At 38.4% G+C, this 25,022-nt stretch overlaps 2 protein-coding genes across 4 annotated transcripts in view; one reads left to right on the forward strand and one right to left on the reverse strand.

Annotated features, from left to right (window-relative positions):
- Positions 1 to 10,326, forward strand: part of PAPSS2 (3'-phosphoadenosine 5'-phosphosulfate synthase 2) — a 42,854-nt gene extending 32,528 nt beyond the window's left edge. The window contains exons 9-12 of the mRNA XM_014547457.1: positions 4,500 to 4,635; positions 5,654 to 5,922; positions 6,961 to 7,190; positions 8,507 to 10,326. Of these exons, the coding sequence (XP_014402943.1) occupies positions 4,500 to 4,635; positions 5,654 to 5,922; positions 6,961 to 7,190; positions 8,507 to 8,648 (777 nt within the window). The 3' untranslated portion in view covers positions 8,649 to 10,326. The remainder of the gene's footprint in view (positions 1 to 4,499; positions 4,636 to 5,653; positions 5,923 to 6,960; positions 7,191 to 8,506) is intronic.
- The window catches only part of ATAD1 (ATPase family, AAA domain containing 1), a 31,693-nt gene continuing 16,079 nt past the window's right edge, over positions 9,409 to 25,022 (reverse strand). For 2 of the 3 annotated variants that reach the window (XM_014547482.1, XM_014547483.1), the window contains exons 6-10: positions 24,744 to 24,850; positions 21,974 to 22,063; positions 18,870 to 18,920; positions 16,418 to 16,551; positions 12,636 to 14,321 (exon numbers count right to left, since the gene is read on the reverse strand). In XM_014547482.1, coding sequence (XP_014402968.1) covers positions 14,201 to 14,321; positions 16,418 to 16,551; positions 18,870 to 18,920; positions 21,974 to 22,063; positions 24,744 to 24,850 — 503 coding nt within the window. In that variant the 3' untranslated portion in view covers positions 12,636 to 14,200. Of the gene's footprint in view, positions 11,273 to 12,635; positions 14,322 to 16,417; positions 16,552 to 18,869; positions 18,921 to 21,973; positions 22,064 to 24,743; positions 24,851 to 25,022 lie in introns of those variants that run through there. The other variant, XM_005875935.2, reaches the window with a different exon arrangement.

The following is a 25,022-nucleotide window of genomic DNA, read 5'->3' on the forward strand; positions in this document are numbered from 1 at the left end:
TGCCTCGCACACACACCCTGGCCAGGGATTGAACCTGAAACCTGGGCATGTGCCCTGACGGGAAATTGAACTGGCAACCTCGGTGCATGGGAGGACACTGAGCCACATCGAGCCAGGGCAATCCTCTTTACTAGGAAACTTCATGCACATCCATCTCAGAGCCATCCAAACAGTTTCTCTCCCAGAGGCTGGCAGACTGTCCTGTGAATTGCTAAACTGAGAGCTATTTGGGGAATTCTCTTGTGGGCCTTCATTATGCTGATAGTAATCATATAGATTTGTGATCTCATCTTCACTCAGTGACCTAAGGAATAGTTGCTTGTCCTCAGGCCAGTTCAGGTAGTTCTACTCTTTTGGCCTGACGTCCACATACACATGATTAGAATTAAAAGGAAAAAAGCAACAACAGCACACCAACCAACCGAACAAACAAAACCTAAGGAATTATTTCTTTTCATCTTATCTTGCAACCTGTGTTGGCAGTTGGAGCTCAGAATTTCTTAGAAGCCAGGGAGAGTGGTGATGAAACTGTGACCTTGACATTATAGTCAGTGACTCTGTACCATTAGGTTATTAGAGGAACTCTGCAAACATTCCCAGTGAGCTAGCTAATGGTGAGAAATGGGCCATGGATAACCAGACAGAGAAAGACACTCACCTTGTAAATACTACACTTGGAGTGCTGAAGGTGTGTTTATCAGACACACAACACATGGGTTTTATTGGGAAAGAAACTCTTCGCGTTGTATTTTTTAGCACCTTGAAATTCACAGTAATACTTAATCTCACCTTTTAAAAAACCACACACCAAATCTTCCAAAAGTAATTTCGTCTAAAAGTAGTCATAGGTCTTCTTATATTTCCATGTGGCACTGGGAGTGATAGTTACACGGAAAATGGTCACAGTCACCAAGGAAATGGTCTGCCTCTATTGTATTGCTCCTCATTGAAGTCACCTTGACCTTCCATTCAAGTCATCCCCATCCTCTCTCTCAAGTCACTAACACGGCACCATGTGACATGATCTCAGATGAAATCATGAGGAGGAGCAGGTGAAACGTATAAAAATAGTGCTGGGAGGAGCCCTGTTGCCTTTAATCCATGGCTCTCAAAGCTTCTCTAGACAGTAATTATTTCCCACAATGCCCTTGTGAAGTAGTCCCCTTTTATAGACGTGGAAACCAGGAGAACAGAGTGTGACTTCCCTTTAGCTTTGCAGTGAAGACCATATGGTCAATTCGACCAACAGAATCATCTGGGGAGCTTAAAAAATTACCCACCCTCACAGATTTTGGTTGCCTTGGGGTCAGTTCTGGGTGTTGGGGGTAAAAGTTGCCTGTAATTCTAATGTACCATGAAGGTTGAGAACCACTGCATTAGATAATTATCCAGAGCTCTGTCCTGTATGGCTCCCTGTGGAGATTTCCTGCAAGCGCCTTGCCCTCAACATTTACAACCTCTCCCAAAACCTGATCCCTTTCCTGTGTCCCCCCCGCTCAGGGGGCAGCTCCCCCATCCAAACGTTGGCCATGTCCCAAACCTGGGTGTCATTCTTACTTCTGTCTTCTCCCTTGTTCATACAGTCACCAATCCTGATGTTTCTGCCTCTTGTATTGCTTGAATTTCTGTTTCAGCCTGTGCCAGGACATTTCATTTCTTCCCTCTTACCTTACTCCTCTCTGATTCTGATCCTTTCTCCATTTTTTGGCTACAGCAAACTATTCAAGCTTTATTTGGGAATTCTTCGTAAAGATCATGTGACTTCATACTATCTCTTACCACCACCACTCAACATATTATCTCCTCCAGTCATCCTCACGACTCAACATCCTCTCTCTTACTTTAGCATATGCTAGTCCCTCAACCTAGGACACAGTTCCTTCACCCCTGCCTCCTCACCGTATTTGTTACTCCTTTCCCCTTTAAGAAGTTGGCCTTACTCCCATGACCCATGAGCCTGACTGGGTGTCCCTTCTTTGTCCTCCCAGAACACTTTGTGCTCCAGAGTCCTTTGCCCGTGTCCTGTTCCACAGTATTGTTGCCCATTTACTCTTCTGGCAATCCACTCAGACTGCCAAACCATGAGATCGGGGACCACATCTTGATTTATCTTATTCACCATCAACTCCCTAGCAGCAAGCCCAGGCCCTGGCACAGAGGAAGTGCTGACTGGGTGGAGGATGGATGGAGGTTGCCTCTGAAGGCAGTGCGGAAATAGCAGCATGGAGACCACTGATGAGGGGCAGTGGTGCAGTGGGAAGAGCCTGGTTTGGAGGAGTCCTAGATATGGGTCCTAGCTGACAGCTCTTTGCACTTGAACTCCGCCAGTTCCTCTCTGTGAAACTGCCTTCTCTGGAAATGAGGACACTGAGTCCATGTGATTTACAGGTTCCTTACAGCCCCAGAATTCCATGACAATAGATATCACAAAAATGAGTATATATTCTCCACTTGTGTCACATGTTATTTTTTCTTCTCAATTCTGTTCTCTGAACCCTTTTTTCTGAACTCTCCATTTCTCCCCTTCCTTCTGCTTTATTTTTTCTTCTCAATTCTGTTCTCTGAACCCCTTTTTCTGAACTCTCCATTTCTCCCCTTCCTTCTGCTTTCTTTCTCTTCTCTCCTTTCCCTTTTTCATTCTGACCTCTGCACCTTCCTGTCCTCAGCTGCTCCTCTCCTTCTGATTTGCATATTCCCTCTTCCTCTCCAGGTTGTTTCTTTCAAGTCTTCCTCTACTTGCCCTCTTTGAGCCGATTCACCTTTTGCAATCTTCATCCTAGTGTTTGAGGTCATCCTCTCCTCCTTTTTGCATTCCTGCTCTCTGGATTCTGAGACCAATTACCCTTTCACTACTTCACTAGCCTTTCTTAAAGCCTGTTACTCATTCCTCTCTGTGTGTGCAGTTCTGCAAATCTCTAGCTCTGTGTGGTTCCAGGCCTGTCTTTGGCAAGAGGTGGGGACTTATAGAAAATTAGGCAGAGCCAGTTTTGGGGACCATTGAATCACCCTGGGGAGTGACCATTGGTTCAATGCCCCCTTATGAATAGAATCAGTATAGGGTGGACCCCTAGCGTCCAAAATGAATTACTACACTGCCAGGGATTTGGGGGTCTTAAATCTTTCAAAAGTTTATCTACAGTCTAACTTAAGCAATGAGGAGAAAGTAAATGTATAGGTATAGGCATTTGAAAATATTCCTAAGTGATTTTCCTGAGCACAGAGTTTAGGGGACATGAAAACATAACCAAATCCCTTGCACAACCCCCCTCTCTCTACCTAGGGCTTCTCAGCCACAGCACTATTGACATTTGGGCTGGGAATTATTTGTTGTGGGGCTGTCCTGTGCAATGTAGGATACTGAGTAGCACCTCTGGCCTCTACATACTAGATGCCAATAGCACAACTTCCCCATCCCGGTTGTGACAGTTAAAATGGTCTTCAGATGTTGTCAAAACCACTCATTGTTGAAAATCATGGTTCTATTCTAACCCACATTCCCTGAACGACTCCCCCCTCAATGCTTGAGGATGGACACTGGCTCTAAGTTGGCACTGGTTTTATTGCAGTATACTTGTTTATTGAAACAACGAAGGTTGTCATGTTTTTCTTTTTTTGTGAGTTTATTGAGATGTAATTGACATATAACACTGTGTAAGTTTAAGGGGTACAATGTGAATATTTGATACACGTATATATTGCAAAATAATTACAATAATATAGTTAAACTATCCCTCTCCCTTCCTCTCTGTAAAAAATCAATAAAAAAATATATATTTAAAAAAAAAGATATACAATGTAAAAACCATGGTTAGATGCCACAAAGCAAGTGGTGATGCCTAGCCATGCCTGTTGTCAGGCCCAAGGGCCTCATCTGTCCATCCCTGTCGAAGGGAGTGCTAACCTTCGCTCCTTTCATCCAACACTATCATGGTTGCCTTTTTCATTACTTTGACCATTCCTCACACCACTCTTACACCTCACATTTGTGGGTCCCACAGTAGAAATACAAAAGAAGCCCACATATCATCTTTAAAAGTTATATATTCAATAAATTTAAATATTTTTATCTTTCTACCTTGACAGCTATGCTTTGATAACAATCTGGAAGGCCAGGTTCAAATTCAGGCACCTTGATTCTGCTGGAATATGGTCGTGTGGAGAGCCGGCTCTTGGCCTGGAGCCGAGCGGTCCGTCTCTTCTGTGCTTGGCCTTGTCCCATGTCATCATGGCCCTCTGGGTCTATTTTGTTTCTGTTTGAATTTCTAACATGGAAAGTAATGCTAGATATAACGTGAATAAACAGAAGCTCTTTGGGGGTTCTCAATAAATTTTCAGAGTGGAAAGGGACTGAGAGACCCAAAAGTTTGATAAATACCATGCGAGAATTGCTGAAGCGTTCAAGGTAGTCAATGCTAACCCAAGATTGGTCCACGAAGAGAAAAATTTTCAGGTATACAGAAGTCCATATTAATGACTAATTCTAATAATTGTCTTTCTAGATGGTGATGGAAAGTGGGGATTGGCTGGTTGGTGGAGACCTTCAGGTGCTGGAGAGAATAAAGTGGAACGATGGGCTGGACCAGTACCGCCTGACACCTCTGGAGCTCAAGCAGAAATGTAAAGAGATGAATGCTGGTACGTAGGCTGGCTCGGATGCATTTCTACCCCTTACCACCCTCTGATGACCGAATTAAGGGTATCAGCAACAGCACATTTATAGTTTAAAAAAGCCGGAAACATCTACTGGTATGTCTATTGATACAGAAACAGTTTACAAAGTTGAACTACATCCATACACTGGAACACTATCCAGCAGTTAAAAATATGCACTGACACGGAAAGATACCCAAAGTGTATTTATTAAGCGAAAAAGCAACTTGCAGAACCATATAACAATTCTGAAAAACAAAATAAAGTATGATGATTGTTTTTAAAACCCGAAGCTCTGTGTCTGGAAGCAGCAGTCTGGCAGCGAGCACCAGGCTGCCTGCTGACAACAGCAGCTGCCTCTGGGGGTGGAATTGGACCAACGGGAGGGAAGATTTTCACATCACATATTTTGAAAAAGATGGAGAAAAAACAATAAGGTTATGAGTGATTTTTATATTATATTTTTGACTTTTCTGTATCTCCCAACTTTTCCATAATGGCTATATATTATTTCATAACCAGAAAGAAAAAGGCTCTCAGGTATCCATCACTAAGTCAAGTAGTTTTGAAGTTTCCCTTAAAGAGAAGATTTGAAATTATATTGCTAGATTGTTGATACCTTGCAGGGGCCCTAGGAAATGTCCCTCATTATCCCCCCCCCCCCCCCACTCCCGCACCCCGGGGAAGTGAGACTGGAGCAGGAACTGCAGTGGGCACCTGCCTGAGCCTGGTTTGCTGCAAAGGTCCTGCCAACAAACGCTTTCATTTCTGCATCAGGCTCTCCCTCTCGGGCTTCCTGCCTCTGCACCCTGTCCCTGTGTAAATAGTCTGACCTTGGCACCTTTGGAGTAACACCCCTAGAGGCCCAGGTGGATTCTCCAGCTGATTATCAAAAACAAGTAGCTATAATGAATGCACTGAACAATACACACAGCTGCATCTTTCTGTTCCTGCAGACAAGCCACACTGCACTTCTCTGACCTTGGCCTGTTTTCTTGCCCAGATGCGGTGTTTGCCTTCCAGTTGCGCAATCCTGTGCACAATGGCCACGCTCTGTTGATGCAGGACACCCGCCGCCGCCTCCTACAGAGGGACTACAAGCACCCGGTCCTCCTGCTCCACCCTCTGGGCGGCTGGACCAAGGATGACGACGTGCCCCTGGACTGGCGGATGAAGCAGCACGCAGCTGTGCTCGAGGAAGGGGTCCTGGATCCCAAGTCAACCATCGTCGCCATCTTCCCATCTCCCATGCTGTATGCTGGCCCCACAGAGGTGAGCGGTACCCTGAGCTGGGCCATGGGACTCAGAAGTGCAGGCTCAAACTTGACTTAAAGAGCAAATGAGTCTCTGTGATCTTCCTTTGTCATGAGCAGATTCTAAAATCTTCTGATCTCTCTTCTTTATCCAATTGACCTATGTTTCCATGTAGTGCATATGAAAGTGCTAGAAACATCAAATCAAACCTGTCAGACACCACCTTTGAGAATATGAAGTTGTCATGTAAATGAGGTAGATCGTACCACTTAACTGGGTTATAGGGCAAGTTGTGTCTAACCCAATATTCAGTTTCTGAAGTTCCAGTGACTCTGTCTCCAATCTCTGTGAGCTACGTTAGAAGCGCACGGAGAATATGTCCCTCTCAACACACAGCGAGCCTATCAGAGACCCCTGTCCCACGGCACCACTGGTGTAGTGGATTTGAACAAGTTTGCAGGAAGTGTGATGAATTGAAAGGATCTCAACCTTTTGGAATGTCCCAGAGTTTAACAAATTAAATCTCTTTAACCAGATCAAAGTTCCAGGCCTCCTAGTTCTCCTCTCTACCCTCTCTGTTTCTATCTGAGCTTTAAAGAAGACAGTTCATTTTGAAATCCCATTGCTGTGTTGAACTGGAGTCAATGCATATGAAAGGTAATTGGCTCATTCTTGACAGTCAGAAAAGAGACACTGGAGTTTGTTAATTTCCTTAACTGTGATTTATTCTGAATAGAGGAGGACTGGAGGGTAAAATCCACACAGTTCTGTAAAAAGTGAGATCTGAGTGTTCCTGGTCTGCTAGCCTTGGAGAGATGAGGAAATATAACCTCAGGTTCTAAAAGGGGGATTCTTATCTTTAAAACTGCTGTCCCACCCAACATAACCACGCAGATGAAGAAGAGAGGGTGGAGTCTTAGATACCTCACTGACTTTCTTGCAATTATTAGTGGGCCAACATTACTGAATTACCTTTAAAGCAGAATAAAGGCGTGTAAAGGGAACCACAGAATTGGCCAAGGATAACCAGCAAGTCCCTTACCTGATGTTTCCTAGGTCCAGTGGCACTGCAGGGCCCGGATGGTTGCGGGGGCCAACTTCTACATTGTGGGCCGGGACCCTGCAGGAATGCCCCACCCCGAGACCAAGAAAGACCTGTATGAGCCCACTCACGGGGGCAAGGTACTGAGCATGGCCCCTGGCCTCACCTCTGTGGAAATCATTCCGTTCCGAGTGGCTGCCTACAACAAAGCCAAAAAAGCCATGGACTTCTATGATCCCAAAAGGTAGGTTTTCAAAGGAAAATTCGTTTTTTGTTTTTACTCTTTATTGTTGAGAGTATTTCAAATGTCCCCCTTTTTACCACCCACCCCCCCGTTCCCGCCCTGCCCCCGGCCTTTACCATCCTGTTTATGTCCATAGGTAAGATCTTTGGTTAATTTCTTCCTGCCTCCCCTCCCCACTTACCTCTTAGATTGGTCAGTGTGTTCCATGCTTCCATGCCTCTGATTCTGTTATTCACCAGTTTATTTTGTTCATTAGATTGCTTGTTCATTTATTTTGATTTTTAGATTCAATTATTGATAGATATGTATTTATTGCCATTTTGTTGTTCATATTTTTTTTAAATATATTTTTATTGATTTTTTACAGAGAGGAAGGGAGTATCCACTGAGCCAAACCGGCCAGGGCGGTTGTTCATATTTTTTATATCTTCTTCTTTTTCCTTTTCTTAAAGAATACCTTTCAACATTTCATGTAATATTGGTTTGGTGGTGGTGAACTCCTTTAGCTTTTTCTTGTCTGTGAAGCTCTTTATCTGACCCTCAATTCTTTTTCTTTAAAATTTTATTTTATATTTTTAAATATATTTTTATTGATTTCAGAGAGGAAAGGAGAGGGAGAGAGAAATTAGAAACATCATGATGAGAATCACTGATTGGCTGCCCCCTGCATGCCCCCCACAGGGGATCGAGCCTGCAACCCAGGCATGTGCCCTTGATCAGGAATCAAACCAGGGATCTCTTGGTTCATAGGGCGACGCTCAACCACTGAGCCATACCCGCTGGGCCAGAAAAATCTTTTTTTTTCTTTTTATTGATTTCAGAGAGGAAGGAAGAGGGAGAGAGAGAGAAACATTAATGATGAGAAAGAATCATTGATCGGCCGCCTCCTGCAAGCCCCACACTGGGGATCGAGCCTGCAACCCAGGCATGTGCCCTGAATGGGAATTGAACCGTGATCTCCTGGTCCATAGGTGGATGCTCAACCACTGAACCATGCCGGCTGGGGCAGAAAAATCTTTTAATGAGCATTATGAGGCACTAATCATACTCAGAGCACACAGAAGTAGGCAGAGCAATACAAGACACTTCCGTGAACAGAGTAGACACAGTACATATTGAATGGATAGCTGCATTATGTCCCCTTCTTCTGCAAGTTCCTTTACTGAACTGAAGAATTAACGAATTGCCATTTTAGAAGATGCAGCATTTTACAGAAGGAAAAAAAATGTGTTCTCAGAACCCATAAGCTACTCCAGGAATCTTTAAGGAAGATGTTATTTACCTACGCAGAGTTCTTTGTTCCTATCCTGTGACAGGCACAACGAGTTTGACTTCATCTCAGGAACCCGCATGAGGAAGCTGGCCCGGGAAGGAGAGAACCCCCCAGACGGCTTCATGGCCCCCAAAGCGTGGAAAGTCCTGACAGATTACTACAGGTCCCTGGAGAAGAGCAGCTAAATGCCCTCGGCTCCAGCTTCTTTCTCAAGTGCTTTTTGATTCCCTTTCCTATTTTTGTGATTAGATGCTTTGAATCCAATTGTTTCTCAATGACTGATTTTAGTGGTTTATAATGAGGTAATAATTGTGTCTAAAATTTAGAGTCAACCTCAATATATAAAAGTCAAACTGAAGACCAAATCTTAGCAGGTTAACAGCAATATTATCATTTTAGAATGAAATTAATTGTATTGTCTACTGCATCTGAACAGGTAGGTCCTAGATTTCTTAAAGCTCTGACCATGTGTCTAGTTTACTTGCCAAAAAGGAAAACACATTTTCCAGCTTAAGTTTTACCAACCTACCCTCTACCAATGTTACACACAAGAATAAATCAGATGGGCAGCCTCTTCTATACAACAAAATAATTTCTCACCCTGAATGAGGTGTGACTCACATCAAGATTCTTCCTAATATTTCTCCTCACGTAGTATACAGCCCTACTGCCCAATCTTTTAGGTGCTGAAGTATGATCTGACTGGAGAATGTGTGAAAATGTGAATTTACTCTCAGAGATCTATGCAACCTACTTCTGCCATGAAAGTTCTATTAACTAATAAGAGAAGTCTTAATGCACTTCCGTGAATAATATAACTCCAGTGAAACCGTGTCTTGTCATTAAATAGCATTGAGTGCTTTGATGAGATTTCCACCCAGGAAATACTGTGGAAAGTTACTTTTTCTCCTCTATGAAGAGGCTATGCCTTTACACTGCAGCAGCAGCTGCTATAACTGAAAACCATTCGTGCCATCAGATTACTGAGCTGCTAAAACTGGAAAAGACCACAGAAACCATCGAATGCAACCCTGTCCCCTGACAGGTGACCAAACTAAGACAAAGCGTGAGCACATGCTTGGTGAGCTGCTGGGCATGGCAGCAAAAACAGAAAATGGGCATAATCAGGAAGTACTGGTGGTACTGAATGAGCACCCAGGCCACGTGACTCCCTCTCTGAACTCGGTCTATACTGTACAATACAGGAGCCAGGTCTGATTCCCCTCAACTGCTTAGTAAAGCTCCTTAAATAGAGGGCACTTACAAAGCAGCCTTCTTGGATGCTGAAAGGTCGAGTTTTTAAAACTCAGCTGATTTTATTGCAGTTAAAAAAAAAAAAAAGGAAAAACTTTTTCCAAAGATTTATTGCTGGTTCTGAGACATCCAGCCCCTCTGATGGCTTTACTTCCTGGGAGGCAATCTTTTTATACTTTATGTGTAATTCCTTGTGCTAAGGGATATATGAAGAAACAGTACCTTTTGTACATGGGTCTCTCTGGAAGAGACTTAAACTGGAAAGAGAAAACTGTGATTTTTTTAAATATTCTGTGTTGTTTTCTTAAATGCTAATCTTAGCTAATGAAAGTTCTTTTGAGAATAATATACAATCGTCACAGCAAAGTGTAACTGACTGTCTTTAATAATAGAGTGCCTATATTCACCTAATTGGAGGTACTCATAATTGCCTTTTTAAAAAAACAGCATATTTATTGAAAACATGAGACAGGATATAGTGCCTTAACCCATATAGTTTGTGATTTTTAAATATATTTATAACTGTTCTTCTGCTCTAATACCACACAGTGCAAATGATATTTGTATGTACAACTGATGCTTGTCCTCATGTTAATAAATTTCTCAAAATAAACGTCGGGGCTTCTCTGCCTGTAACACTGAGTGTGGGTTGACCACATGACTGTTGAGGGCTCGGTGACTTCAAATAACTGGAAACAGCAGCAACTCTTTCAGACCATAATTACGAGGCTGGTGGCCCTTACCCACGTCATTTCAAGAACTGCTCTAGATGGGAGTGACACAAGCACTAGTGATGTTTTCAGAGGTGACCGGGTTTCTTAGGGACCTCTCCCCAGGATTTCATTGCCTGAGGATCCGAAATGAAATTTTTTTTTAACTTGCTCCCTTTTTCTCAAAGTGCCCGCAAGGAGTTTTACCAGTGGGGTTGGAAGCAGTTGTGTTCGTCTGCAGTAACTCCCATACCTCCACTGACCTCAGCAATTGCTACTTCTATATGCAAAAAGGATACCTGTTTCCACACGTACTTTCAGGGGCCTCCAGGAAGGCTTGCATTTTGGTTCTCTTCCTCCTTGAGCCCCCAGCCTCCTTTCTGTCCTGAAGGCTTAATGAAAATGACTGCTGCTGGTCCTCACTACAATAAAACTGGTGTCACTTGTCCCCCCTCCCTTTTCCTCCCCAGATCCCTACTTGTTGGCTCCCAGTGACAATTAGTAGGACAAAGTAGGGCAGGAAATGTGTAAGTTCATGAAGATGTAAGTGGTGCCAAGGGAGTATGCCAAACTGTACAGGCAGTGTGAAAAAGTCCTGGAAAGGCATGTATAAACCATTCAGTCAGATATTGGTGGACTTATAAATATTATCAACACTTGAATCAGGCCACAAGATTTCTTTCCAACCATATTCCTTGTAAGAAGAAACAACTCTTGGCTACGTGAGAACAGCAGAGTTCGCTTTTTCCTCATCTTCCTCCTTTCTATCACCTAACTTTTAGGTCAAGCACAGGTAGGTCATCAGGAAATGAGATGGTCACCAGATCAATCAACAGTTCTTATATCTGAAGGTTTGAAGGAACAATAGTGCAACGTTAGCTAGTGAGACACACACCACTGTGTTCCATTTCAGTTCCAAGTTTTGCATGCCAGTAATTACTTCAGTATGCTTGGCTTGGGTTTTAAAACTGAGCTGCCACACTTCACAAATCTGTGTCCTTGGTGCCCACACCAGAATTCACATTCATTGCAATTGTATTACAAAGCACAAAAGCTTACAACTAAAGTGTGCTCAAGCAGATTTATAACTAAATATTAGACAATCACAAAAACATTCCCAGTTCAGTGTTTCAGTAATGAGACCTTTATGAGCTATCTATAATAATAAAAGCATAATATGCTAATTAGACCTGATGGCCAAACAGCAGAACGACCGCCCGGACGACCTTCAGGACGAAGCCGGGCACTGCGGCTGTGAGGGCTGAGCCCCTTGCACGAATTTCGTGCATTGGGCCTCTAGTTGAGTTATAATAGTGTAAATTTTACACCAGTGTTACTGAGGATATTTTGTTTTACTTTCATTGTTAAATGGTTTCTTGTAGCTTTGATCTCATTTGTTTCTAGTTGCTATACATCTTAATACAATTTCATGAACATGTCTTAGAATTTTCACCTACACATGTAAGGAAAGCTTTAACTTGAGGGGAGGGAGGGAAAATGTGAAGGGGAATAAGAGGTACAAACTCCCAGTTATAAATAAATAAGTTATGGGATGTAATGTACAGCACAAGGGAATACAGACTATTGCAATAACTGTACAGTGACAGATGGTTACTAGATTTGTCATGGTGATTAATTCGTAACATATATAAATGTTAAATAACTGTGTTGTACACCTGAAATTCATAATATTGCATCTCAACTATACTTTAATAAAAAAAGGCCTTTCCCAATGTTTATTACTTAGGGAAAAAGCATTTTCTCAAGTCAGAAACTCTAATTTTCTCAAGTCAGAAACTCTAAGCAAAATAATAATAAAGTTTCCTCAATTACTTTAAGGCATTAAGATGCTTCAAGGAGTCATAATTGCTGGGATTAGTGTATTTCTCTAACTTCATTTGATGATTAAAACTATGATAAATTTAATAACTACTACTGGATATTCTGAATTTAAGAGAAGATAAATAGAAAGGACCTGAGAAGGAATATATCACACCTTATTTTTTATCAATAAGTCATAAGATTAAAATTAATGATTACTGAAATTCTTACTAAGACAAAAATAATTATTAGATACTAGTATATAAGCTACAGAAGTGTGAATGCTGCACAGCAAGATAAAACCAGTCCGAGGGCAAGGTTTATAAACCAAAACCACCCAGAAAATTTTACATAACTGAAAAAGACCAAGCCATAAGTAGAGAAAAATCAATTAAGAGGGACCTCTTTATTACACATTTATAAAATAATAGTATAATTATTAAAAATGGAGACTATATTTTTTTGGTATCTTGTGTTTTGCATTCAATTTTTCAATCATCTTCACAATTTTTCAAAACTTGATTTTTGTTATCCAAAGTGTTATCCCAGAACCTATACCCCACCTACCAAAGCACAACTGAAGAACCAACTATTCAGCAGGTTCTAATGAGACTCAAAAAGTTACTCCAATAATGCACAAATAAAGATTTAAAGTTTTCAAAGAAATACAATAAAAACAAAAACATAAAGAGCATAATTTAATCTTCCTGATGATTCAGAAGGTTCCTCTGTCACAGTGTGCCACGCTCCTCCTGCTGTGTGTTTAAGTGCCGTAACAGAATTCTAATTAGTGAAATTGTGGACAAAAAAATGTTTCACTGACATGTTAGCACACACAGCCTCAAGTGACTATAGATACAATATGGGAATTCTGATGTGTGTATATTTGTACTAACTGGGGCACAATTTATAATATGCTAAGAAAACTTTAAATTTCAGTTACAAAATGAGTATTTTTAAGTATATTTAGTAACAGCTACTTGTTTCAATAAATTATTTTATTTTTGATGACCAAATTATATTTGACCATAAATAAAGAACACATAACTATAAAATAACATTAAAAAATCATGGTTACAACAGAACTAGGCAACATTAGATGAAGAAAGGGGAAGTCACATACATGTGTTGTATGGCACTGAGGTTTTTCTAAGCTATTCTTTTGAATGTCTTTCAATCACCTTTACGTATATCAATTTATAAATGTCTCTACTCAGTGTGCTGTGGAAAGGTGAAATTGGTCTTGATCACGCAACTGCCTGAAAACCATTCAATGCTGATCTCTGAACAAGTATTATATGGTTATCCTGACAACCATAATAACTAAGCCACATCTAAGTATTCATATGTGGCTGACTCCAACTGTTCAACTTCAGAGAATGCTCAACTTTAAAAAAAGCTGAAACAAGTGACAACTGAAAATGGCTGAATCGCTGTACCTTATAGACACAACCATCAATCTTAGTTTTGCTATATAGCATTTAGTACTTTTTGATTCAGTAGTTGGGGGTAAAAAAAAGTTTCTGTATTCAAACATATCTACAGAATGTCAATATAAAATGTGTGACTATATACATTCAATACACACACACGCTCACATATCTAGAAAGCAGCACTTAACCACATCTCCATTTCTCACTAATGACTCAATGACTCACCTGTCACTTTAAGACAAGCTTAGATGTAATAAGGCTGCAACATATGGCTAAAGAGGCCAAACACAAGCACCCACACGCAGGCTGGGTTAAATTGTTCCTCCTCATGATTTTTGACAAGTGGCAATACCATTTATAGAACAACCATGTCTCAATAACTTAGAATTCAGAGTATAAAACCAGTGTCATTCAACTCCCTCACTGTGTAAGAACACCATTCCTTCCATTCTATTTCCACTAATGATAACAGGGCACACCCAACTAGGCTGCACTGACCTGCACAAATGACGTTTACTCTTAATCTAGACAAACATGTGTTAAAACATTCTGAAACGCTGCATCCTTCGACTTCTTCATCTTTTCAATCGCCCGATGCAGGTCCTGTTGTTGCACAGGCCGAATTTCATCTTCATCATGGCTAAAATGCAAATACAAAACCCCCAGATATTAAAAAACTTTAGAAGATACCTTTCTAAAAGATTTTTACCATGATTAAAAAATAAATCTTTCCCAACCAAGACCCCAAAGACAACCACAATTAAAAGCTTCATGCAAACTTTTTCAGGAGCTATCTATGCATTACAAGTCTTAGACTGAGATTTTTAAAAAGCACTGACTGCTAAAAGGTAGAAAGCTAAATGGCTGGCTTATAAACATCATAGCTGTGGTAACCAAAATCAAATACTTCACACTAAGAATATGAGTACAGAATATTACCATATGGTGAAAATGTTCTATAAAGGTGTGCCAATTTACCAAAGTGAAATGTTAATTCCAATCAAGGAGTCAAACATATTCCCATCAAAATTGGAATTAAAAAGTAGCTTTCCTACAGATATAATTCATGTGTATGTTTAGCTTTTGACAAACTAAAATAAATTCTTTGCTATTAATAAAAACCAACTAATCAAGGTCCTCCCAACTTCAATCATAAGAAAAACACAGTATATAATGTCTCCTTTGTAACTTACGGACACTTAGGAAAAACCATTTGCGAAAAAATTTTAAGATAATCCAAGTCTATTGGTCAGATTTTTCACATTGAAATATTAAAATTTTCACGGCTTTGAGGACAGCAGAGAAACTTTCATTATTAATGTAATTTTATTTAAGCAAAATTTGTAAGTTATTTTCTTTTTCTCCTCTTAATCTTATTTATAAGAATAAAAAGCTTTGGCATGTAGATTGGCTACAGAGGTCAAAAGTATTCCCAACTTTAGCGCTAGAGCAGCTGGAGCAATAAATAAATGGGAGTTGCTCTCTGCATGATAGGGATCAAGGGAACACGGAAGAAAGGTCCAGGACTAGTGCATACCTAGCTAGGGTTAACAGGGTAGCTTTCATGCAAACCTTTCTATACCAAGAGCAGCTTTTTCTTCTATGGCAATGCACTATAATTAAACACAATACAAGAGGTAAATCCAGGTCACTTGGAGTGAAAGCCTCAGGGGCATGAGGAAAAAAGACAGAAACAGAGGGTAAGAGCTGGAGAACTCATTCAACACAAGCCCCAAAGTCCACTAGCTTGCCAGAGTCATAGAAATTCTTCGTTAAGAAGAGGTTGATACTTGGCTCTGGCCAGTTTGGCTCAGTGGGTAGAACATCGGCCTGTGGACTGAGGGTCCCAGGTTCCATTCAAGTCAAGGACACGTACCTCAGTTGCAGGCTCAATCCCTGACCCTGGTCAGGGCATGTGTGGGAGGCAGTCAACTGATGTGTCTCTCTCTCACATCGATGTTTCTCTCTCTCTGTCTCTCCCCCTCCCTTCCACTCTCTCTAAAAGTCAATGGAAAGATATCCTTGGGTGAGGATTGAAAAAAAGGAAGTTTGATACTTTGAACAGGGGTTTAGAATGCAGAGTTATACTGGCTCAGGGCAAGTAGCCTTTTGGAAAACTTCCCAAGGGACATAGTTCATGAGAGCTGAGCTTCCAGTTCAGCAGTATCTTTGCTGGAATAAGGTTGGTACAAAACTGGTTTCTCAAGCTCATACTTTGAAATTGGTTTCAAGTGCAATTTGCTGCAATGACAAATGGTTTATTTGTTTAGTAAATATATTTTTATTAAGAAGTTGAAATCTAGTCCACAGCAAGGCCCACCCATTTACATGTTAAATTTCTGGAACACAAGGTACTATTATCATATAAAATGAAATTTAGGAATTTAAGATACAAAGCAATCCAGGAACACTAGAGGACCCTGTTTTCTTAGTGAAGATGGGCAAACCTAAGTTTCTGTCAGCTTTCTGTGACCAGTCCATGGATTTTCAGTATAAATTTAGCCTTTTATCTCTACCTCTTCATTTTAGACTCTCCTCAAAACACCCCTCCCCCACAATCATCTTCAGAACTCACCTTTAAAAAAAGACAATAAATATAGTTGGGGAGATTGTTAATTCCAACTTACCTTTTATTCCATACGCAGAGTTCGTATTACAAAGCAAAATAAGAGAAACTAACCTAAAAGCTCTAAAAGGATTTGGTAAATATTAGAGATCAACTCTATACACACATACCTTTCCTCTGATGTAGAATTAACATATTCCCTGACACAGAGGAGGGCAGCATCTCTACACATCTCTTTCAGGTCACTTCCTGAAAACCCATCAGTTTCCTGGGCAACTTCTAGCAGGTCCACATGCCTGTCCACCTTAAACAAATGGGTATAAAACACACTTTAAAAACAAAATACATAAAATATACTGCAAAGGATATATCCAAATACTCATCTTAGAAATAAAGAATGGTAAGCAAATTGGAACAGCATGGAAAGAGAATCATTAAATAGTATTTTCAGTTTTAACTATAAAAGCTTAAAATTTGAAATCTAATTTTTATTAAGTGTCATTATGACCAATAAGTCTCAGTAGATATATCATGGTGTGATAGTGAAAAAAACATTCAAACAATGTTGGAATCACTTCAGTAGCTCTTAGAAGGGTCCCAAGTTAATACTTTTCTATAGTCAACATATTTAGCAAACAGCCTACATTATTTAAGTCCCAAGTCCATTACAAAAAATATATTCCATTGAAATACTCTCACATCCTTTGGTATTCTGTTACCTCACCATTAATTCAACACTTACAGTCTTTGCTCTCCAACATAAGTTTATATAGTCAAACCAATTAAGTGACTGTATTGGCACATAATAGACTTGGGTTAATATAATCATACCAAATGTATACATAGATGAAGAGAAAAAAAAAGCAAGGAAAGTTATAATAATTACCATCTATTAAATGATTATGTGTCATTCACTTTACATGTATTATTCTCATTTAATCCTGTCAGGTAAGTATTCTCATATTCATTTTCAGAGAATAGTGAGACCTGGAAAGGTTAAATAAATTACCCAAGGTCACACCATTGCCAAAGCCAGATTTGAACACAATGTAGCAGAGATCCAGCTATATTTTTCCCCCACAGAGCTAACCATTTGTCTTAACGTTTACTTTTCCCCATTGACTTGAAATGCTACATTTACTAGTTACTAAATTCCCATTTGTTTTTGTGGAAGACCCAAGGTTAACACATTGCGCACCAGTAGTTTTATTGCTAGCTTTACCCAGTGGCCAGATAAGTTTCTATTGAACGAGTACAAAAAACGTTTTACAAAATATCATACTTTAAAAAGATATTAGCTTGTATGAACATGTTACAAATAACTTCAAAATCAATGGGTATTTAATTTTAAGGCGTGCCTTTAACATTTATGTAAAACACTGTGTAATATGAAAACATGAGAATGCTCGTGATCTCCCGCAATTTGTTAAGTAAGAAGAGCAAATTTACACAAGGCCGAGAGACTTGGAGTTGAGAGGGCACGGGGTCTATTGTCAGCCCTGAAACTGTGACCTCACATGACAGTGTTCTAATTCCTAAAGTGGGGGTTAAAGAGAAATCACATATTCTTTGATTTTAAAAAAAAGTGAACTCAGAAGGTAGGTGGGAGGCAAACAGTAATGATAAGCAAAGAAAAAAGTAAGCACATAGATAAATCTATATAAATTTTACTACATAAACTAATAATAATTTGGGGTAAAGAAGCCACGTAGAACTAATATGCTAGACAATAAGAAAATGTAATACACAAGGGACACCTACGTTAAGGCATTTTAAAGTCTTAAAATTATAGTATTGAAAAGAGGGCACACCTATTAACTTGTACTTTAAGTATACATGTAAAAAAAAAATTGAAGGGTGCCACTAAAAGAGAACGTGTCACTTCTAAAGCAGCAGAGGAAAGGGGAAAAGAGGACTAAAGAATATAAAGGCAACAGTAAAGAGCACAGGATGGGGTGTGGTACGTGGAGAGAAAACAAAGAAAAAGCATGATACACGGAATGAAAGAATGAATCTAAATTTATGAGTAATTATAATACAAACAGACTAAACCAGACTGGCAAAAGACAAGATTAGACTGCACAAAAAAAAAAAAAAAAAAAAGTGTAGCCCGGTGTGGCTCAGTGGTTGAGCACTGACCCATGAACCAGGAGGTCACGGTTCAATTCCAGGGCAGGGCGAGTGCCCAGGATGCAGTTTAGATCCCCACTGGGGGGGGGCGTGTAAGAGATGGCCGATCAATAATTCTCTCTCATCACTGATGTTTCTATCCCTATCTTCCTCTCCCTCTCTCTAAAATATATATATTTAAAATACATTACAATTAAATAAAAAACAAAACCCCCACATTTCTGTACAAAGATAAACATATCTTGTATAATTGGAAAACACTAAAAAATATCTGAGGATTTTAATCTGTAGTTCAAGTATACCATAATTATTGAGTTATATCATCAGCCAAGAGTTTTATATAGTAATTTATGTCAAGTTCAAAGCTACACTATTCTCAGCTTTCTTTTTCATTTCTCTCTAAAATGATGTAAAGACATAAACATTTTTAGGATAGGGAAAAATTGTAATTTATATTTATAGGATAGGGAAAAATTGTAATTTTTTACTTACGTTTTCATTTTTCAAAATGAGTTTCAGGATTGCTTCTCTTTGTTTTAGAGCCTAAAACAGGATAATTTCCAGTTAGCTTTAAAAAAAAAGGGGTGGGGGGCGGGGAAATCAACTAGTTTTCCTAATATTTCTTTCTTCCCTGTAAATTACCTGACAATCCCTATAGGAAATGACAGAAACTCTGACAGAGGTCATGGAAGCTACTGACTAAAACAAGGTCTTGGTTGTCCTACTCAACTATATCTTCTTATTCTGAATCCCCAATGCCTAGCACAATGTCTGGCAGAAAACATGCCCTTAAATATTTCTTGAGTAGACGACCTATGACTACCAATGACTTTCCTCTATTACTCTGTAAATCTCCTTTTCTTCATTTAGAAAACTTCTGAAAACACCACTGCCATAAAATTTTTACCAGTAATTGGAGAGATGGCAAACAAAACCCCTTCAGTTCCTCCATTTCAACATATAACTTCCATGTTCACTAATTTACATGAGTGAATTTCATTTAGTGCTGATAGCACATTTGTTCATATGCCTGCATGCTCCCCCCAATGATGCATCTTACTATTACACCAGAGAATAGAAGCTGGTATAAAATGCCTTACATATAGAAAGTATAAATGCTTTTAAGAATCATTATGGCTGAACTCATCCCTATTTCCATAACCACTGAAAAAAATCAGACCTGATGACAAATATAAAATCAAATGACCCGGAAAACACAACAAACCCTGCTGTTTCTGTAATTCAAGGATGTTACGTATGAGGGTTAATTTGGTGTGTCAGGTGATCTCCAAAAACTACTTTTTTATTTTAAAATAAACATTTAACTTGGAGAGGAGTTTTAAGGTAAGGTTAATCATACACTTTGATGTCATAGTTATGCAATTAAAAAAAATTACCCTATTCTCTCAAAACAGAATGAAAAGAGGGTTATAAAATCCCAGTTTGTACATTAACCGTCTTTGAATTTATAACAAATTTGTAAATCTATTACAATTCATTTTGGTAACTCACAAAAATTAATATATTAAACGTATAACTTTATCCCTGGTCAGTATGGCTCAGTTGGTTGGAGCATCATCCTGTGCATCTGAAGGTCTCAGATTCGATCCCCAGGCAGGGTGCCTACAGAAGGCAACCGAACGATGTTTCTTTCTGTCTCTCTAGCTCGCTCTCTCTCTCTCTCTCTCTCTCTCTCTACCCCCCCACCCCCATTCTAAGATCAATAAAAAATACAAAAATCTTGGGGGGGGGGGAACGAATATAACTTTAGTAGAGTCTACTTCCCATGCTATGTATCGTATGTTCTATTCTACTGTATTCTACTTTGTTTTCTATTGGACTACAAGCAGATATTCTATCAATATAATCTTTGTCTTCAAACCACTGAGGTAGACTAATTTTCCATAAAATTGTTTGGATGTCCAGCTAACAAAATAAAACAGAAATTCTTCTGTGTGGCATACAAAGTTCATCAAACCTGGCAGCAGTCTCATGATCTATTTTCCTTGATGCTCTAACAGAAGTACCCCAGAAGTCATAGCTTCCACACAGAAATTTCTTACCTTTGTTCATTTGGGCAGGAAAGCCTTCTCTTACCTCACAATTTCCTACCACCCTTCAATGCCCAGCTGGATTCTGTACATTTTAATTCTTATTAATTTTTTTTAGAGAGAGAGGGAGAAAGAAACATTGCTTTGTTGTTCCACTTATTAAGGCACTCATTGGTTACTTCTTGTATGTGCCCTGATGGAAGATCCAAATCACAACCATGGCATATCGGGACGATGCTCTAACCCAGTGGTTGCCAACCTTTCGGACCTCATGGACCACCAGTTGGCGACCGCTGCCTAACCAAATGAGCTACTGGCCAGGGCTAAGTCTGTACATTTCATCAACTCCCCAGACAGAATTATTAGTATTCTTCATCATCTCAGGTTCTCACAGTTCTTTAAACATACCTGTGTACAGTACACTTTGCATTATTTATTTACATGTCTGACTACACTGCAACAGAGTTCTTTGAGGACAGGGGCTATGTTCCCTTCACCAGAGCCTTGTGGGGGTTTGACACATATTAATGCTCAATGAATACTGGTCATACAAAATAAATTGTATAGTCTCCTATATCAGGTTAAAAAAATTCTCTTCACTGATTTATCAGGTAAAGTTCCTAAAAGAGTTGATAAATATATGCATACTCTCAGAGGAACCAGAGGTTGTAGCTACAGCAAATCAGAGTAAATTTATAGAGGCTACAACCATCAATCTTTAGGAAACAGGTTTACTGCCACAAACTGATCTGGTAAGTTGCAGAATGTTAAGTGGGACAAAGAACTTTTAGCCAGAGATTGTAAGTGAATTATTATTTACTTCAAAATTTGAAAGGAACAACCTAAAAGTTCCTCTACATAGCTGTACATGTAACATGCTGATTGTATAGTACATATCTTCTGTTACTAACAGGTTTTTTTTTCTTTGATCTAAAGTCAGAGAAAATTCAGGGTCTGAGTATTCTGTGCAAAAATCAGAGTATCAATAAATTATTATTATCTACTGGAGGGTACTTCTTAACAAAAGAATGCTGGAAAGCATATAGTACTGTTTCAACACATTCCCATTAAGTTAAAGTCTAATATCTTAACTACTGGTTAACCATTAATCCTGTCAAAGGAAAGCACTTATTACAGCTGCTAATAATTAATCAAATAAATCCCGGCTGTTATCCTGTCAGGACTTCTGAACAGAACAGATCTTTAACCCCAACCCCTATCCTAAAACTACAATTTAGATTCTTGTATGTATCTTCCATAAATAACTTGCAACAATCTAAAGAAAACCACTAAAGTATGTAGGCAAAGTTAAGGTAATTACATACATTGAGGAGAAGCAAATCATATGGATCTTAGGAAAGAAAGAAGAGAAAAGCAAGAGTAGAAAGAACAAAGAAACAATTATGTGGATTTTTGCCCTATTCCTCCCCTGCCTGTCATAAATAAGTGCTATTTTAAAAAAATCATTCCTTTCTTGAAATCACAGGTAAAGACCTTTAGAAAGTGAGTATTTAACTGTTCATAACATCAATCAAAACCACCTACTGGCTGGTTGATATGAAATCTTGTAGGCATTCTTCTCATTATAGCTGAGTCAAGATCCTGAGGACGATTAGTCGCTCCCATCACTATGACCTAAATATATAAAGAAAGCAAAGGTATTAAATCCACCAATAATAATGCTTTTAAGTTGTTATTAAAGGGGCTTAGAAAATATAGAAAATTAAGTGGCATTTAAACTAAATCTTCTATAAGAAATCTGACATTAATCCAGTATGTATTACTCAAATATTTATACATACAAATTGAAGTTAATCCTAATAGTGATAGCAATTCTGATAAGATGTTTTTTTTTAAAAAAAAATTACTGTATTTTACAAAATATGGTTACTCAATTGCTACATGTTGAATAACTAAAAGCCATTTATGTTATAGCTTGGGAGTATATGTGGGATATTAATAGTAATAAGGAAAGAATCATTTCCCCTAAGTCTAAGGATACTGGTAAAAGTAATAGATATGTACATTTTCCTCGACATTTCACATCATTATCTCATGGCATGTGTCAGCACTACAGGTGACATCTTTTCAATGCTAATAATACCTCAAGCAACTCAACCTTAAACAAGGGCAACAGAATAAAAGTAAACATCAAAATTCTGGGTAGAATTTTTTTAAAAATGCTGGTGACCCTGCCAACCTCTGTGTTAATGTCATTAATTTATAAAGGATGTAGAGATAAAAAATCAACATGAATAAAGACAAAGATATACAAAAGTTAATTTCTGAAAGGCTTCAATATTACCATTACTGTTGATATTTCTGTATAACCTAATAACAGCACACATTAGCTATCCAAAATGAAATTTATTGGTATTTTAATGGAAAGTTTTATTTAATATTATTTTATTTCAGCCTAAGAAGTTTTAGATTTCTGAAATAATTACAAGTCTAACTCCAGAACATGTTGAAAAATCCATTAAATCTTATATTTTACATTCAATGATATTTATGAGCCAAATTACTTTCAATTAACTGTGAAAGGTTGCCACCTAGAGGGAAAAAAGTACAAATACAAATTTGAGAAATGTTAGTTCTACAATGCAATTTTGCATTTGGTTAAGAGGTCTTAAAAATCAAAATATTAATGCTCTTATTTTGTGGTTTGTTTGTTTTACTGACTATCTACAATTCTATAAATTAATAAGAAAGGAAAATTTCTTACTACATTTAAAACAAAAAAAAGTCTTAGAGTGATCAAATGAACTAATTGCATAAGATAAAGGATGAATATAAGAAAGTACATTTTAAGATAGAGTATTAAGTGTTAAAAGAGAGATATGAAACAAAAAAACCCATGGAAGATGGAATGCTAAAAATTAGGATCAAGGAATGCAAATAAATCTAACATAACATGGACTAAAGAATACCGATAAGATAATAATAAATATTCATGATGAAAAAGCAAGAGTGAATGAAACCACTTGTAGTTTCACTTCAAGCAGCAAATTTTAAGGAGCAATTTTAGGGGGCAAAAACTGGTAGGGAACCTTTACACTTATCTTTATTTACTGTAAATGAACTAAAATAAAAAATGGAAAGCAATAGTAATTTTTTAGCATTTAAGCAACAAAATTAATGCACCTTTAGGTATTTAGTTAAGACTTTTAAAAATCTTTAGACAAAATATCAAGATACATTTTTTATCATTTCACATTTAAAATAATCAGATCTAAATTTATTCCTCAAAACTTTAGGTCAATGACTATCCTAAAAACACTATGGTCTTTTATGTCCCATGTATCTCAAGGTGAAGAACGTCATCAGTTAACTTGGATTTCTGGTAGTGGTGACAGATTTAATTGTGTCATTCTACTATTTTTGTTTCATTTGTGGCCATATCAGACATATAAGAAAGCTAGCTGGGGTACTGGATTCCATCCATAGTCAGAGAACAGACAATTTTAGAGAAAAGCTAACTGGTTCAGATCAAAGAAGAGTATGTCTAAAATTGTTATTTAAATTAATGTCAATTTTAACACCCTCAACACTAAAAAGGTTAAATAAAATGGTGCTGGAGTTAAATAAAAAAGTAACATCTTTATTTGCTCCCTCAAATAAAAATCTGTCAAGGAAAACAGTAAGCACTATTAGCATGATAAGAAATCCTGGTTCTGAAAACTGTTCCAGTTGTGTATATCAGAACCATGCTGTGGAGCTCTGAATGAAGTGGCTCTGGAGTATAAAATTCATCCAATTATCATTCTTTCCTTGGCTTTTGAAACTATAATATGATAGAATAGAGTATCATATTAAGCTATTTCCTCTTACCTGGCCTAAACTACTCAATTATCTAAGTATTTTAAATTCTGTTGCTTAGGAGAATACTAGTTTGGGAAACCTGTAAACTACTCCCATTGAAGAGCTTTATCAGAACCAATTATTAATAAAAATCGTTTCTATTAATGTCACCTAAATTCACCTGTTGTGCTTTCTTCTCTTTCTTTTGATTTATGGTAACATGGTGGATAAAGGAGGTTCTTTACCCCTCTGGCTATAAAACATACACAAATAATAAAAAGTATCTACAAAACTCAGATAAATCAATCGACAAACTGCAAAAAAACTAAAGAAATTAAGCTGAGGCCAGTATGAAGACAGTGCATTAGGGAGGTAAGCAAGGGTAAAAACAGACCCAGAGCCACTAGTCACTTCCTCTTTCTTGGCATAATGATCCTAAAAATTCCAAGGAGAGGTTTCACCCTGGATTTTTCTTTTCAACACTACAAGTTTAAGGCACATTTCTTTCAAATACCTGGCAACTGTGATCAGTATCCAATCCATCCCAGAGACTCATGAACTGAGCTTTCATCATGGCTGTAGCTTCGTGGTCAGAACTTGAACGGTTTCGTAGAAAGGAGTCTAGAAGGAAAAGGTCCTTAATGTTAGAAATTAACGAATTATTTACTCTTTATATAATCTCAAATCATTTAACCAAAAGCCAATAACTTCCTGAAAGATTACAAGAAAAAGGGTTACTATGCCTTTTCACACATTATTCTGATATAACAATTTTGGCAAATTATTGGGCAAA

The sequence above is a fragment of the Myotis brandtii genome, unplaced genomic scaffold (genome assembly GCF_000412655.1).
Source record: "Myotis brandtii unplaced genomic scaffold, ASM41265v1 scaffold475, whole genome shotgun sequence".
Lineage (NCBI taxonomy): Eukaryota > Metazoa > Chordata > Mammalia > Chiroptera > Vespertilionidae > Myotis > Myotis brandtii.